This window comes from Rissa tridactyla, chromosome 4 (genome assembly GCF_028500815.1).
Source record: "Rissa tridactyla isolate bRisTri1 chromosome 4, bRisTri1.patW.cur.20221130, whole genome shotgun sequence".
NCBI lineage: Eukaryota > Metazoa > Chordata > Aves > Charadriiformes > Laridae > Rissa > Rissa tridactyla.
Window position 1 is genome coordinate 21400566 of NC_071469.1, and position 16560 is coordinate 21417125.

General features: G+C 41.5%; 1 protein-coding gene across 2 annotated transcripts in view; it reads left to right on the plus strand.

The window, feature by feature from the left end:
* Window positions 1-16560, plus strand: part of LRP5 (LDL receptor related protein 5) — a 164473-nt gene that overhangs the window by 20062 nt on the left and 127851 nt on the right. For both annotated transcript variants that reach the window (XM_054198037.1, XM_054198038.1), the window contains exon 2: window positions 14764-15160. In XM_054198037.1, the coding sequence (XP_054054012.1) occupies window positions 14764-15160 (397 nt within the window). The remainder of the gene's footprint in view (window positions 1-14763; window positions 15161-16560) is intronic.

Consider the following 16560-nt stretch of genomic DNA (forward strand, 5'->3'; position numbering starts at 1 on the left):
AGCCCCATCCCTGGAAGTTTTTAAGGCCAGGCTGGATGGGGCTCTGAGCAACCTGATCTAGTGGGAGGTGTCCCTGCCCATGGCAGGAGGGTTGGAACTAGATGATCTTTGAGGTCCCTTCCAACCCGAACCATTCTGTGATTCTATGATAAATGAGGCATTCTGGGGCTGAATTCCAACACACGTTTCCCTTCTTCTACATACAAACTACCAGCCTATAAAAATAGGTACAAGGAGACTGATATAATCTGCTTTCTTTTGAATATTATCAACACGGGTCCAAATGTGGAGAGCCTCTTTTATTCTGCAGGTTTGGAAGTGACGACTGTTTTTTCTGGAAACGTCCTTAAATTCCACATTTTGGAGGAACAAATACCGCAGACGATTATTTTCCGTTTCTTCAGTTAGGTTGGCATTTGTACTTTATTGCCCTCTGTTAGGGACCCTTTGCACGCTTAGATAAAGTAAAGCACAATTTTTGCCAGTTTATGATCTTCACTAATTTGTGATACAGCAGAATTATGAACGAGCCACCTGCACCTCCAGTTTAAAGGGAAAATAATTTAATGGGGAGAACATCACTCAAGGTCTTCTGTCCAACACTGACATACTACGAAATCTTAGTTTGGTACTAAGAGTCCTTGGGACTCAGTGCTGAAGTAAATATAGTCACCTTGCCAAAAATTTTTGGACCCAGGAATAAAAATGTATCACAGATGCAGATGCTGGCTGCCAGGTAAATGATAACAGAATGCGGCCTACCCTCTAAAACGAAAATATAATCAGTTAATGAGCAGTATGCACTTACCTGCCTTACTCAGACAGATCAATTCAAGCTAACCACGCACTTGGCAAGTATGTGAACTGCAGTGCCGTTGAAGATAATGCTGGCGTTAATTTGCATGAACAGCAGAGTGCAGGCATGCCCCAAAGAGCATAGGGTCCTATTCCATTGTGTCCGTAAAAATCATACACCGATCACCAAAGACACATGAAATCAGTTTATCAAAACAGCTGTATTCAGTGGCATTGCGACACCTCTTTTAATTAACGCTTCCCTTCAGACCTTGGAAGAGCTGAATCTTCGACTCAGTATGTAATATACTATGATCATTTTAACCCCAAAGGAAAGCAAGTCAGATTATTATTTCTGTTCTGACCCTTGGCCAATTTTATGACAAAAAATGGAAGAAAAGTTATTGAAATTCTGAACGTGCTCTCTCTTCCGGTAAATCTACTCTTTTTGAACAGATATTTGAGAAAAAGCTAAATTATCAGAAGCGCGTGTCTTTGCCTCCAGAATATTGAAAAACATTTAGATTTATAGAAAAATAACAAAGAAGAGAGCAGAACATCTTCCTTCATGTAGTTCCGGCAGGACAGATGCTCCAGATAAGTTGCAGGACAAACGCTGACCTTAGAGAGACAAAAGGAGCCATAAGGAATGAATTTACTTTAATCAATGTTCCTGGCTAAAGCAGAATCATCTCCAGCAAGGAGAGATTTACAAAGCTTGGAGCAGATTACTGTATTTATTTGCTACATATAAATTCAAACACAATATTACAGTTTTCATTATCTTAAATAATCCTTTTCACCTCATCATCTTTTTGCTCTCCTTCCTAACGAACTCTCCAAAAACCCAAATCTTGACTATTTGAATGGAAGACAGTCACGAGACTTGCACAGAAATCAGAAGTCCCGTCCACAACTTGGCGCTATAAACTTCTCTGAACTTCACACCCTCTAAAGTGAAGTATCGTGTGGCAGGTTCCCTTTAACAAGATGGCTTTCGATGGAAAGATTCTTAACTGTTAGGGAAGACTCAAACGTAGGTTCCACAATCTGACATGGTTTTCTTCTATCTGATTTGAGTAGGCTTTTGTTCCAACGAGTAACATTTGCCAGCAACTGAATCCAGCACATGCTATTTCTGAGTCATTTTCTGCATTTTACAAATATATTACATTTTCGAGGGTACATATTGTATGTTTGGTTGAGATAGAAGTAAAAAGTCTTTTTCCAGCTTTCTTAAGATTTGCGTCTTTTGGAGTTAACGGAACATCTGGAACTGGAACTAGAAATTGGAAACAATTCAGATCAGAAACAAGCATACCTTTGTCAAGCTTGTATTTGTTCAAGTCCTGGAGAAAACTTGCAAGCCAAATTTTCCAAATGATGTAGAACCACTACTTTATCCATTAAAAGTTTGGAACCATCATCACTGCATAATCTACTATTATTGGCCAGACAGCTGTCTGCCAAACCAAAGACGAACAAAATAAAACGGAAAAAAAAAAAAAACCAACAGAAAAGAACCTTGCTCCCATTGGTATCCAGAATCTAAAAAGGGGACACTGCAGGGTTTTTTTCCATTCATGGATTGACCTGAACTGTTACTTACAACAAAAGTTGTGTTTAGATGTTCAAGGTAGTCACCTCTTTGTCTGCATTCTTCTAAACCAACTTATGCAGAAATAGGACAAATCTTCAGTTTCCTCTGCAGTTTTAAAACTCATAAGACGAGGGTGGGGGGGAATCCATGCCTGCTGCATTTACAATAACAGCAGCAAAATTATTGCTATGTGCTCTGCATCACAGAATGTGAAACATCCAAGTATGGCTTTTTCCTGCCACATCCCCCATCCCTATTTTTAAGCACTTCCTTTGCACTTACCCACCCATTTTGGCAAAGCCCAACAGCAATACCACGTAAGAGACTACTTCAGTGCCACTTCTGCTTATTCTAAAATCAGAAAATACCAGAAATGTCAATGGACAGGCTGTTTTCAATTTTTGTGGGTACAAGCAGAGTGCCATATTAATTCTCACAAAGAAAACCGTCATGAGTCAGCTGACAGATAGCTCCAGTGTGGTTTGAATATGGTAAACACTGTTATGGAATTGAAACTAGTGTCCCATGCTATTAGACAAAATACAGTTTTGTACTTTAAAGAAGCCTTAATCATAACATGAATGCTTATCATGGTCAAGACAATGCAAGTATTTGGTAGTACAGAATCAATGCAAAGAGGAGTGATATTTGAAGAGGGTGGTCTGGTAGAATGCAAATTGAATTCTCTTTGTAGCACCGTGCACATGAACACCACTATTCATACCAAGTTTAAGCCATTCATTTCTTAAGTTCCACACCAGAATAGGTCAATTAGTATTCAAGGATTACCTCCTCCAAGCTCAGGAACGAGCATCCCAACAAAAAAGAAGTCAGGCACAAAAGCCAGGGGGCCTGCATGAATGAACAAGGAGCTCCTGGACATGCTCAAAAGCAAAAGGGAGACCTACAGAGGGTGGAAGCCAGGGCAGGTAGCCTGGGAGGAAGACAGAGAAACTGTCTGAGCATCAAGGGCAACAAGAACAACTTCTATAAGTATGTTGGCATAAAGGTAAGACTAGGGAAGATGTGGACCCTCTCTGGAAGGAAACAGGAGACCTGGTGACCCGGGATATGGAGAAGGCTGAAATATTCAGTGACTTTTTTGCCTCAGTCTTCACCGGCAAGGGCTCTAGCCACACCACACAGGTTGCAGAAGGCAATGTCAGGGGCTGTGAAAATGAAGAACTGCCCACTGTAGGAGAAGTTCAAGTGTGAGATCCTCTAAGGAACCTGAAAGTACACAAGTCCATGGGACCTGATGAAATCCATACCTAGGTCCTAAGGGGACCGGCAGATGAAGTTGCTAAGCTGCTTTCCATTATATTTGAAAACTCCTGGCAGTCCAGTGATGTTCCCGCTGACTGGAAAAGGGGACTGATCATCAGCAACTGTGTTTTTACGATGATATCTTCTCGGTGACTTGCTGAGTAACTTGCCTCGGAACATGGTCCTCGGAGACTTCTGAACTGAGCTTCTAGCTGAGCCAGGGTCACTGCAGGCTTTTGGGTGAGATAAACTGTAAAGCAATACTCTACCATCAGTGCAAGTAATTTGTCATTAAAGTTTGCCCATACAGTTAGATTTTTGGACCCAGGGTTACAAATTTTATGCGCTTACAGCATCTTCCACTCTTACGTAGGAGAGCATAAAATACCATAGCTTTATGTAGCTGGAGGAGGTGAGCATCCAGTGTGGCAGTCTGTGAGGGATCTGGAGAAGTTTGCCCGTTATGTCTTGAGACAGCAGCTGGTGTGTGAAGCCTGTGACAGCCTTCCTTATATCATACCGTTCTTAATTTAACATAGAGGAGGTTTGGAGGCTGGCTGTGGTGCCAGTCAGTAGATCGCCCATGCGTATGTGATGGGTCTCCCTCTGCTATCCAATTCCTCTGTTTGGACACAGCGTGGGACTCAAACATCCCAGCACAAACCTGTGAGGTGCTGCGGACTAGTTGCTACTAAAGTGTGGGAAAGTTTTCACCTTCCTTGTGGGGTTTACGCTGTACGTTTAGACTGGGATTTTCAGTGGACCTTGGGAGCTTTAGCAAGCTTCACTGAAGTTTGGAAGTTCAGTTTAACCTTCCTTGGAGTTTAGTGCAGGTTCTAATTTCCAACCAGCACCAAACTCAAAAGTTGACTTTTAAGATTGGAGGATGTTAACAGCTGTTTTCAACGTGCAAGTTTTCAAAGCTTGTTGTTGGTGTCTCTCTGGAGCTAAAATGCCCTAATCCCCAATGGATAGCTTATTTGCATTTAAGCTGTTATATGCATTGTGATTCTTGAGTAGCAAATTACAGCGGGATCCTCAGAAGAATAAGCAAATTGTTGTGAACGTATACTTCTGCTTTTGGGAAAATCCCATGTATATTTTAACCCCTGTAAAATGCTGGGGTGAGAACCTGAGGTCAGGAAGCGGTGGGGGTTCAGACTGCAGAGATATTATCTGTTTAGCATTAGCTAGTCAGGATTGCATGAGACTGCCGTCCTCCCAACTGTTTGGCTGAACACCAGTTGTGCATTGCACAGGGAGAGATTGCCAAGAGCCAGTTTTGCAATAATGTTTAGAAATTTCCTCTAACAAAACAGACCAGATGAAAATTGCTTTATGCTCTAGTGAATCTGTGTTCTCCTCTAAACATAACGGTTAAAGTGCTTGCGAGTCTTATCTAACGGGTATCTCAGCAAACTGATGCAAGTGTCCCCAAATCATGGCTGATACTGGTTTTTGTTTAGTTTTTCAGCGGATCTCTCAATATGTTCTGTATGCTGCTTGGTGGTCCGCATAGGGTTGGCTGCTCGCATGGACTTGGCTGTCCTCCTTTCCAGCTGCTAAACTGTGTTAAAAGAAGATGAAATATGCTGTTCCATGTAACCAATTTCAGTATTTGCTACAGGGGTATTAAGGACAATCTGAGAGCGCTGTTGCCTTGTGCACCAGGAGGGGAGTTCATGTGGCGTGCTTAATGGGTGGTCTGTGGGAAAAGACAGAAAAGTTTGAGGAACCCTCAATGGGGTGTCCCTAGAAAAGTGATCTTGAACACACGTAGCTTGCTTCCAGCCTCTACAGAGATGGAAGTGCACTGAACTATGCACACTGAATCCAATCATTTGGCTGTTCCGGTATGTGAAGATTTTTCCTTGAAGTAGGTAATATAACTAGAAACAGGACAAAATAATAATAAATAAGTTAAGAGTGTGCAGGTAGAGAGTTTTGAAACATTTTATTGCCATCCCAGACAATCTGAACAAATCCTAAATTTCATAATTTGTATAAAGCACCTTTGCTGGACTTGTTCAGAGCATGCTCTTCAGACAAATCCTTCGGCATCTCTTGACTGAGGGAAATGAACTAATTCAGGCCAATGGAGATGGAATGGTATATAATCAGTGCTATATTTTGTTGTTACTGCTAACATTATTAAAAAACTGTAGGCTGCCGAACAAAACCAACAGTCTGAAGTAAATGTCTCATCTTCGTAAAACCCTGTCATTATAGGGGGGAACCCTACACAATCCAGAAAATATAACAATATTTTCAAAAAACTTACTGCTTGTTTATTTAAAAACATACAATAAAAGGTAGCTAGCGGTTTATCTAACAATATTTTAACATTAGTATTTGATAAAACTATTAAATGCATCTGATTCAGGCAGGCAACAGAAACAGTGATGTGAGTGTTATGTTACTGGGAGAGTTTTTAAAATTGTTTTGTGTAAAACCCAGCATAAACACAAGCAACACTATACCTTAAAAAAACCAGATAGCCCTGTATGCTAGGTAGCCCTGTATGTTAGGGCGTGTTTTGGTTGTCTGGAATTTAATGATGGTGATGATAGGGTTGAGTGTTTATGGGTAAGAATCAGGGAGCAAGGCCAGCAAGGCAGATATCATGGTGGGAGTTTGTTACAGACCACCCAACCAGGATGAAGAGGCAGACCAAATATTTTATAAGCAGCTGGGAGAAGTCTCACAATTGCTAGCACTTGTTCTCGTCTGGGACTTCAGCTTACCAGACATCTGCTGGAAATACAATACAGCAGAGAGGAAACAGTCTAGGAGGTTCCTGGAGTGTGTGGAAGAGACCTTCCTGACACAGCTGGTGAGGGAGCCAACTAGGAGAGGCACCCTGCTGGACCTGTTGTTCACGAACAGGGAAGGACTTGTGGGTGATGTGATGGTTGGAGGCCATCTTGGGCGTAGTGATCATGAAATGATAAGAGTTTTCAGTTCTTGGAGAAGTAAGGAGATGGGTAAGCAGAACTGCTGCCTTGGACTTCCGGAGGGCAGACTTCGGCCTGTTTAGGAGCCTAGTTGACAGAGTCCCTTGGGAGGCAGTCCTGAAGGACAAAGGAGTCCAGGAAAGCCGGACATTCTTCAAGAAGGAAATCTTTAAGGCACAGGAGCAGGCCACCCTACAGGCTGAAAGATGAGCCGGTGGGGAAGAAGACCTGCGTGGCTGAACAGAGAACTTTGTCTGGAACTTGGGGGAAAAAAGGAGAGTTTATGACCTTTTGAAGAAGGGACAGGCAACTCAGGAGGACTACAAGGAAGTCATGAGGTTATGCAGAGAGAAAATTAAAAGGGTCAAAGCCCAGTTAGAACTTAATCTGACTACTGCTGCAAAAAAACAATAAAAAATGTTTCTATAAATACATTAGCAACGAAAGGAGGGCTAAGGAGAATCCCCATTCTCTGTCAGATGCAGTACTATCAACAACCGTTCCTTTACAGCTCACTGACCCACACTCACTCCCCGATTCACAGAGAGGAGAGGTCTTAGCCTGTCAGGAATGAAAAGCTGAGTACATCATGGAGCCTTCTGCTGGGAGATCTTCGAGTGCCTTGCTCGAGCATCAGTAGGCTTTATGGCAACCCTTTGAGATAATTAACAGCAGAAGGAAGGGTATGTTGGTAGCGGGTGGAATGATTTTTACAAATCACTGGGCTGAAGCACCTGCTCAAGTTCACTAAGGGGGTATATGTGGGAGTGAAACGGAGGAGCCCTGATTTTTTTAGTCCTGTGCTCTACAAACTGCTACCACCTACCTCTGTGTTGCAGCAAGAATGTTCTATAATTTAGTAATTATACTGGGAATTCACCTTATCTACAACAACGTGTTTTGAGGATGAAAGCAATATCTCTCTATTCTTTGGAGGACCATACCTGGCAAGTTTAAACTCGGGTTGGGTATGTGCAGTTAGTACAGGAAGATCAACATTTAATCTGTCTTTTGAAGTTGGTGGTTTCAGGTTCTCTGCAGCAGCAGCTGCCGGTAAAAAGGACTGGGGTCCAGAATGCAGAGCTTAGAGTATTTAAGAAAGAAATGTTTTTTTCCCTGCTAAATATGTAATAGTTGCATTAGAAGAATAAAATGAACTTATGTGCATCTCTGCCATATTTCCTTCTTGTCTTGCAAGACTGGGTTTTTTAGTTGTGCTTGATTTTAGGAGACAGGTGTGGCAAAACTCTCGATTACCTTGCTTTCTCTTCCATGCCTGAATCTCTTTCCTTTTTACCTTATTTCCTCTGTCCTTATGGCACCAGTAGTGTCTGTGTGTCCTGGCATGTGAGCTTCCTGCTGCCACCAGCTGCTGCCTCTCTCCACTTGAGCCAAGCCATGAAAAATGGGGATAATGCCCCACAGGGTGACAGTATGTGGAATAACTTCCTTCCCTAAATGTTTGGAAGGGGCCTCATGCTACACATCAAAGGTCTAAGCCTCCTTATGCTCCAAAAGAGTTAGAGCTGGACAAGAGGGATGGCTTTGTGCTGTAGAACTGGTTTCTCCAATTAATTTATGGCTGCTAGGACCCTTACCTATGTGGTCTTGTTTCTGCATAGCAGATATTTTTAAGAATAGAAAGCTGATGCGTGCTTACTCCATATCCTGTCTTAGAGTTTCCAGAAGACTGTGCACCCTTGGGTGCAAAAGTTTTGACACGCTTATTTTTTACCATCTTGTGTGCCTACATCAGGGGTGTGGGGGTTGTTTTTGTTCCTGGGTAGTGAATGTTTTTGTGGTTTGGGACATTGACTGCTGCAAGAATTCTGTGCTCTTCTCTCTGTGCAGCAGTACAGATGGCTTAACCACAGAAGTCCCCTACTCATTTGTTCTGTTAAGAATTGAAATAATATTTAAAATATAAGTTGTTGCACATACTGTAATTTTGGATGGCTATTTTAGCTTGTATGCTTATTAAAATGAGATCTTCATTTTATGTCGTGTACCAGGCTCCCAAGATCCTTGGTCAGTTTTCTTAAAAGCTCAGTTAAACCTTTCCGTGACCTTCAGCCTAGTTAACTGGTTTAAGAATTGTTAAGTATGGCTTTTCTCCTGTGCTATACATAGGATTTGTGTGTGTTCTGCCCTTCTGGTGCTTTCAAGAGTAGGAATCGTGCACGTGCCCCAGTATTCTCATGTCTTTCTATTTTGGCTTTAAGGGGAAGGAGACAAAATGTAGGCGTGTCAACAAGTATGAAGCAGTAGTATAAATATAACTTTTTAAAACTCTCTTGCTCGGCTTGTCTTAGAACTGTTGCAGCTTTGCAGCTAACCAGCAACTGATGACAAATGCTCAGTTGATCATAATTTGTGATCACCTTAGTCTTAATATGTAAATGAGTTGGGCCCTGTCAAACTGGTTTTCAGAACTGTTACTGAAACTGATAATAACGAAGATCATACAGTGCAATTTTTAGTTGTTTGTCCCATGTCACTTTCCTGGGGCTAAAGGGTGCCCCTGAAGCACTTCATAAAATTTCAGTGCTGTAGATGGGATTGGTACAATTTAAACAAAAAGTGAAAGTTAATGGCTGAATTCAGAAGCAACATACTGGCCTGTTCTTTTGGAAGGTAGTTACAGCTGGGCAAATGGCATCAGACCTGCAATACTTCATGGAGCTTATGTTTTTAACAGAGATGATGGAAAGCAGAGAAAAAGAAAGATTATTACTGCATTTTTATGTATGGTGAAGTGCAGAGGAGTCTAAGCCTCAGTGCATTTAAACAAAAAGCTTTTTTGTGTTGCTTATGAATGTGATAGAGGTGGTGGTAAGGGAACTACGGTAGATGTGCTAGAACTGATTCTATTCATAGTGGTCAACCAAATGAATCATACATAAAGTGCACGAATCCTCCAGGCTTATTTTGTGTCTGCACAAGACAGCTTTCCCGATGCAGGTAAAACAATTAATATTCAGTAATTAAACACAGACAAGGCCCAGAAGATGTGCTTAAGAGCATTCAGGAGATCAAGAGCAAAGCTGGAAATTGAACCCATGTTTGATTCCAAACCAGCTTGATCATGAGTGTTTCTTTTTCTCTAGTTTATTAACTGATGAACAGCTCTATTTTCACACTGTTGTGCAATAAGCCTCTGTGTAGATAGCTCCATTGTCGAGACAAGGGTGTGTTTTCCAGTTAGCAGAAAACCACTGGAAAATTGGTGTTTTTTTGGATAGAAATAATATGTGTTTCTAGAACGAAGTAGTGTTGATCCAGTACTGCATGATCCAAATGAGATTGTAGAATTGCGGCAAGGAGTCTGTAACTTTCTACAGTTTAGGCTGTTATCTGTTTAGAGTTCATTTGATAGTTTGTGGGATTTCAGGTTCTTTTTTTTTTTTTGCTTTGTCAAAGGATTGTGAACTCCAGCTATGTACAGAGGTTTCAAATACTGCCTATTATGGAAAAATATGAACTGTTCTAATTTTACTGAAAAAGAATAGAGTGCTTTTTCTTTTCTTTTTTTTTTCTTTTTTTTTAAACTACATTAAAATGTTGTCCTTTCAATTGGGTGGTAAATAGACTGGATATAGACAGTTTGTCCTCTACATTCATCGTTCATCCTGTTACTGTTTATTCGTTTCTCTTTTTAAAATAGAAGCTGGTGTTTCCCTTTTCAAGCAATTTGCAGTTGTTGGGAGCATTGCTGATCAAAACAGAGCATAACACAAAGTGTTCTTTTGAGAGTCTCCTAACTTTCTAACCATGGAATAACTTCTCAAGCAGAGGATATTGCCTCTTTTTGTGTAACAGATAAGCTCATTTGCGCGTCAATGGTAATCAAAGTTGTTGCTAGATTTTTTGGATGTCCTCCATCCCTCTCCTCAGAAACTGTTGTGAACTGGTCTTCCAGTTTTCCTTGTTAAGAGCAGTGCAGTAAAGAATTAAATGCACCAAGGATAAGTGTGTTCTCTGGACCTTCACACCCAGTTCAGGATTGAGAAGACAGCATGATTTGAAAGGAGATGGGTCCTGCATGTTCTTGGAACTGAACCTTTGGTTCTGCGTACAGGTGGGATTCAAAATAAACAAACTTGCACCGTTAATCGGTGGGATGATCTTGAATCTCTAAGTTGGTTTGTTGATGGCACAGCAAATCAGTTTTTGGTCAATACCATTTCGGCTTTCTTAGTTTCTCATTCTAACGGCTTAAAAAAGCTGTTGATTATAATCACATAGACTATGACTATGTCTTTTGAATTGCTAAACTGTTGAGTTTAGTAATTCTATGAAACTAAATGGTATGCATCTGTCCTTCTAGAAAGGCATCTGCTTTCTTCGTTGCCCCTTTCAGATTTACTGCTTACTAATTGGGAGTGTTGGAAATCTGGAAAGTTCTGTGACCTTTTCTTGCCATGTCTTGGAGGTTGTATTTAGTCGAAGCTGCAGAGTTACCAGAGCTAGTTTTGCCTGCTGTTTAGCCATCACATTCTGACCTCTCATGATAAATGCAAAGCCATGGAAACAGACCATTTAATTGCTCTTCTGACTTACGCATTATTTTTAAAGTTCGAGAGTATGTGTTTCTTCAGCAGCATTCCACGCAAGAATTAGTGTTGAGAACGAGTTACTTGTTTTGATCACTGTTTTTTGCTGGTGGGTTGTTGGGTTTTTTTGTTGGGTTTGTTGTTTTTCTTCATACCAGTAATGCTCTAAAAGGGCTCTGCACTTTTTTTATAAATTTGGACTGAATAAAATAGGCTGGTGGGGAGGAGCAGAGAAGTGAATAAGGTTTTCAAAATCAGGTTTTCTGTCTTATTTCTTTTATTTTTTCCAAAGGAAATCAAATACTCATTTGTGCTTAAAAGGGATGAACTCTGGCCATTTTCAATAATCAATCAGTTTACATCAGTGTATAAATGCAGTGAAATTTTAACACGGTTGGAAGCAGGGCAGTGTGATTTCCCCGCTGGGTGTTTATAGCCAACACAATGCGGCTGCACTTCAATCAGGACGGTTCCGAAGCACAGAAGTGACAGAGAACACAGTGGTTAATGTGTTATCTGTACGCTGTTGCCCTACTGTGTGCATCAGTGGGGAAGAAATCTCTTGAAAGGGATGGGGAACTGGGATAATATTGATTCTGATTGGATTAGACATTGTTCGTGTCTGATCTTTAGTTAAGAAGCTGTTGAGTTCCTCTGCTGTTGATTGGACTTGATATTTCAGGTTTCTTTTTCCTTTGTACTAGCATTAATAATGGATTCAGCGTGGAAATGTCTAGATTAAAATCCGTCTATTCATATTCCTCAAAACACATTTTTGGGACGATATTTTTTTAAAAATTGTATATAGACTTCTTAGGCTTTGATCTTTGGCTGGATGTGGGGCTGGTTTCGTGGGGCAACGTGCATAACTTGAGAAGTTTTCTGCCTCAGAAAACTTGTGACTTAAACAGAGCCCGCTAACATCAAACTTTCCAAGTGTTCAAATGGTTTGGTACAGTGCCACTTAAAATAGACATGGCTATGGGGAACCAATGAGTTGCAGAGAAGAAAACAAGCACTTTGCATTCTAGACATTTTTTCTTCTGTTTTCAATAACTAACCTGTTGGGCTTTCATGAGACTATTCCTAGTGTTTTGAAAGATGACAGAGAGCAGGACTTGGCAAGTTAGGAAATTAGATAGGAGTGATAATGAGACTTCATTTCTTAACAAATAATTCTCCTCAAGCTGTATAAACTTTCTTGAGTTAAGTATTGTAGAAAACAAAGATATTACATTTTCAGTGAAACATTCATGATAACAATTGTCTGTGTGTGTGCTGTCCAAGATCCTCACTAAAACCACCAGCTGATATAAATTTTCCTTATTACTTTCATCAGCATAGACTTCCTCCAAAGAGAAAAATAAAGCCATCTCTTTCCTGACTTTGGCGGGGGGGGGGAGGGAGATAAAATGGCTGATTTTTTAATGCATGTTTTTAAGTTCATCTGAAGCTGAGTTGTAGGTTCTAACTGAGGTCCTTGGCCGGCATATAAATACGTAAGCTGTTGTCAGAGATGTGCTTCACTTTGGCATACTCTCTCCAGTGAGCATGTAGCTGGAGACAGTTCATGAAAAAGGCGATAGCGTGCCAACATAGCAGAGCAGCAACTCAGACCTCGTATAAGCTGTCTTCTTTTAAAACTGCTGGAGGAATTGCATCTGAACAACGGTGTCAAGTCTCATATATTATATACAGTAAAGGTATTTATATCACAGGCTTGAAGCCATAGAAGGTTAAATAACGTATCTGTTGTTGGTGCTTTGTTCTGTGTGTTGTTCCTTGAGTTGAGTGGCAAGTGTTTGGACCTCTGCTGGGTGCGCGCTGGAAGCAGCAGAATTGAGTTGAATGATTGTATATGAAGCTCGGAGTCAGCAGTTGACTGGTGTAGAACTCCAGCAGCTGCTGCTTGAGTTAGAGGAACTGGGGGGAGGAGTGGGAAGGGTAGTGGGGTTCAAGGTGGCAAACAGAATGGGCAACTGAAAATAGCTCTTCACTTGATGACATAAGACCCCTGCCAGACTTTGGCAATCAGAGGAGAAGCTGAGGGAGCTCCATTACTTCCAGCATTTGTGGCTTTTTCTGGAATACTGGCATTTTCCTTAGCTGCCAGTGGTGTTCACAGCTGTGGCCGTTCTGGTGGCTTCATTGTACTTGGCTGCTGCCTTCCCAGCCATATCTGTAGATAACTATTTTTCTTGTTTACTGATGGATAAAGAAGCAAGCCTGCACTTTTAGGGGAGAAATGAAGTGGTTAACTTGCCGTCAGTCTGGCTGGTATGGTTGGGAAGGAATGTTCTGCAAGATATCTACTTAATGTCCTCTTCTGGGAGAAGCAGTTGAGCCAAATCATGACTTTGTCACTGTCTGAATTGTGCCTTCTCACCCGATAGTGGGTCCTTCAGAGGATCTTTACAATCTCCCTCTGCTCGGGTTTTGTAATATTCTGTGTTGGGAATTGTAGGACTCAGACCTTTCTCTCCGTTGCAGGGTGTGGAGGGACAGCCTCAATTGGAAGCACAGATTTATTTCTCTCCGAGTACAATGGCAGATGAGATCTGGTATGACAGAAAAGTCATCTCGTCTGTGCTAAAATCTCTGCCACTGTTATTAGTGCTTCTATTTGTCTTACTGTCAGATCCAGCTCAGCGAGGTTAATTTCCTTGCCTCTCATGAGTCGCTCTCCCCACCATTCTGTCTGTGAACACCAGTGTCATCTGCCAAGGTCCTGTCACTGACCAACTGAACCTCACACACAAGAGATGTAGAACTCATGCAGATACTGCTGGAATATCTCTACGGCTGTCATTATGACATGTCTTTAAGCTTCCCATCCCTCTTGCATCAATCATAAGTTAGCTCCCCTTTGAAAGCCTGTTCCCTGTCATTCAGTACAAGCACTCCAGCTTCCACCACCCACTTAGAGCTTCAAATAGAAAGAACTCTTGTCCTTTTGCTCTGGCTGCCTCTACCAGCTAACAGCAGTCCCCAGGAACTTCCACAACCCACATCATCGTCTTCCTTCAAACTCTTCCTCGAGTTTCTCTCTTGTTGTGGTGCAGAGGAGAAGACGGTAGTTCTGAACCTCTGTCACAGTCTTTGCTCTCCAGGAGGGTACTTGGTAGGAGCATTTCAGGGTGTGGTGTCTAGTACTGTTAGCTTCCAGCCTGCTACTAAAGGGTATCAAAACTTGCCTTCTGCGTGTTGTTGCTACTTCAACTTGGTGAACCAGGCTTTCAGACTGTGAAGACTTAATTTTTTCTTAACCTGGGTGTATGGATTCACAGAAGGTATTGTTGAAGGGTCTCAGTTTGAACTCTTAACTAGTGTTGAAGACACTATCCATATCCCTCAGATACATAATTGGGTCTGCTCTTCCCTCTGTTGTTTACTGCTTTTTCTGACATGTGGAAGGAAGAGGTTCTTGGGTAGCATGCATTTTTCTCTCGTGAAACTTTGATGTACCTTCTGCTCTACTGCCTGCCCCACTGATCTAGGAAAAGAAATCCTCCTCTGCCATATTCATACTCAGTGCTTTAACATCTCTAGATGACAATAACACTAACGTGTTTCTGTTTTTTTTTTTCTTCTGTAGCATCTCCCTTTCTGCTTTTTGCCAACCGGCGGGATGTTCGACTCGTGGATGCTGGAGGCACAAAGCTGGAGTCCACTGTGGTGGTCAGTGGTTTAGAGGATGCTGCTGCGGTTGACTTCCAGTATTCACAAGGCATCGTTTTCTGGACAGATGTGAGTGAAGAAGCCATCAAGCAAACTTACATTAACCAAACTGGGAGTGTGGTGCAGAATGTCATCATTTCTGGTCTGGTTTCCCCGGATGGCCTGGCATGTGATTGGATTGGGAAAAAACTTTACTGGACGGATTCAGAAACCAATAGGATAGAAGTAGCTAATCTCAATGGAACATCTAGAAAAGTCCTCTTCTGGCAAGACCTTGATCAGCCCAGGGCAATAGCTTTGGATCCTGCTCATGGGTAAATATTAATTTGACTTAAATGCTTAAATGGATACGGTGGTGTTTTATGTTCAGTGTTTTGTTCTGAAAAAGAAACTGTCTTTTCTTTCAGTTTACATTTTCCCAAGGTATTTTTCTCAAGATCTGTAGCCGAACATATGTTTGAGCTTAAATATTTTGTGGCAAGAAATGACAGCCCAGAAATAGAGCCAGAAAGAAAAATACAGCTGATCTTAAATGCCAAGCCAAATATTCTACCAGTATGATTGCCTAACTTATTCCGTTGCACTTCTGAAAAGTAATTAATTTTCCGAGCCTTTTTTATTGTTATTTTCTCAATTATCTTGTCTGGTAACTTAACTTTCATTTGAAATGTGATGTCTTAGTCAGCAAGGTGTGTAGATCTGCATGAGTTGAAACAGGAATTCTCACTTGCTATGCTCTGGTAAACAAAATCAGGATATTCTTAGGTGGTGATGTCGGATAATCATGTTTGTGCCAGCAAGTAAAAGAATCCAAGTGAAAGCAGAGACTCTCAATGCTGTACGGTGGCCAGGTTAGGAAGTAATAAGGGAGCAGGCTGGATTTGTCACTTTGAGTGCTCTTGAAAATACCTGTGTCTCTCTATCGTTCCTCCCTCCCTCTTCAGTACTCCCCATCATTTCACATTTGCTGTCCCTGTGCACAAATAGTGCTGGCGCTGTGCCATTTGGGCCCTGTATTCATTACAGTGGTGACTGAAGATCTGCTGTGCTAGATGGACCCCCAGGATAAGGGGAAAAGAGGAGTGAGGTGCAGTTCCCTTGTGTGCACAAATCCACACAAGTGAGGTGGTTTGCCACTAATTGCTCACAACTCTTTCTCAGGGATCACTTCCTCTTCTCTGTGGTCTGCGTAGGTAGTTTTCTCATCTGTAAGAAAAATCTGGCGTCAGGAAGTGTGAGATTATTATTTTTAATGAAAACTGGATTAGAACAACTGGGGGAGAAAATATCGTTGGTGTAGGTCAAAAGGAGAGGTTTTTTAAAATCGTCAGTGGTGATGGTGAAGTTGCAGTGTTTCTGGAAATCTAATCCTTGTTTGTGTTTGGAAGAAGGAGGGGTGTAGGCATGGTTTATTTTGTGTGACATTGAAAGGCAGCTCTTTGCAGCAATACACTGTGCAGAACAGATGTGTAGCATTTCTGAAACGTGCACAAAATCTAGTAAGTGTAACAACATAAGACACCTTTTTGGTGTTAGGTATTTTACCTTGGTTTTGCCTTTCCATAAGTCTGTGGTAGCCTATTCTTTCTTTCCTGGAGGACTTGTCTACTTCTAACTATCTTGCATTTAATCCTCCAGGGAAGGGTGCAAGTATGAACAGTTACTGTGGAACAGACTAATATAAGGAATAAGATTCATTTGCAGTCTACAGGTT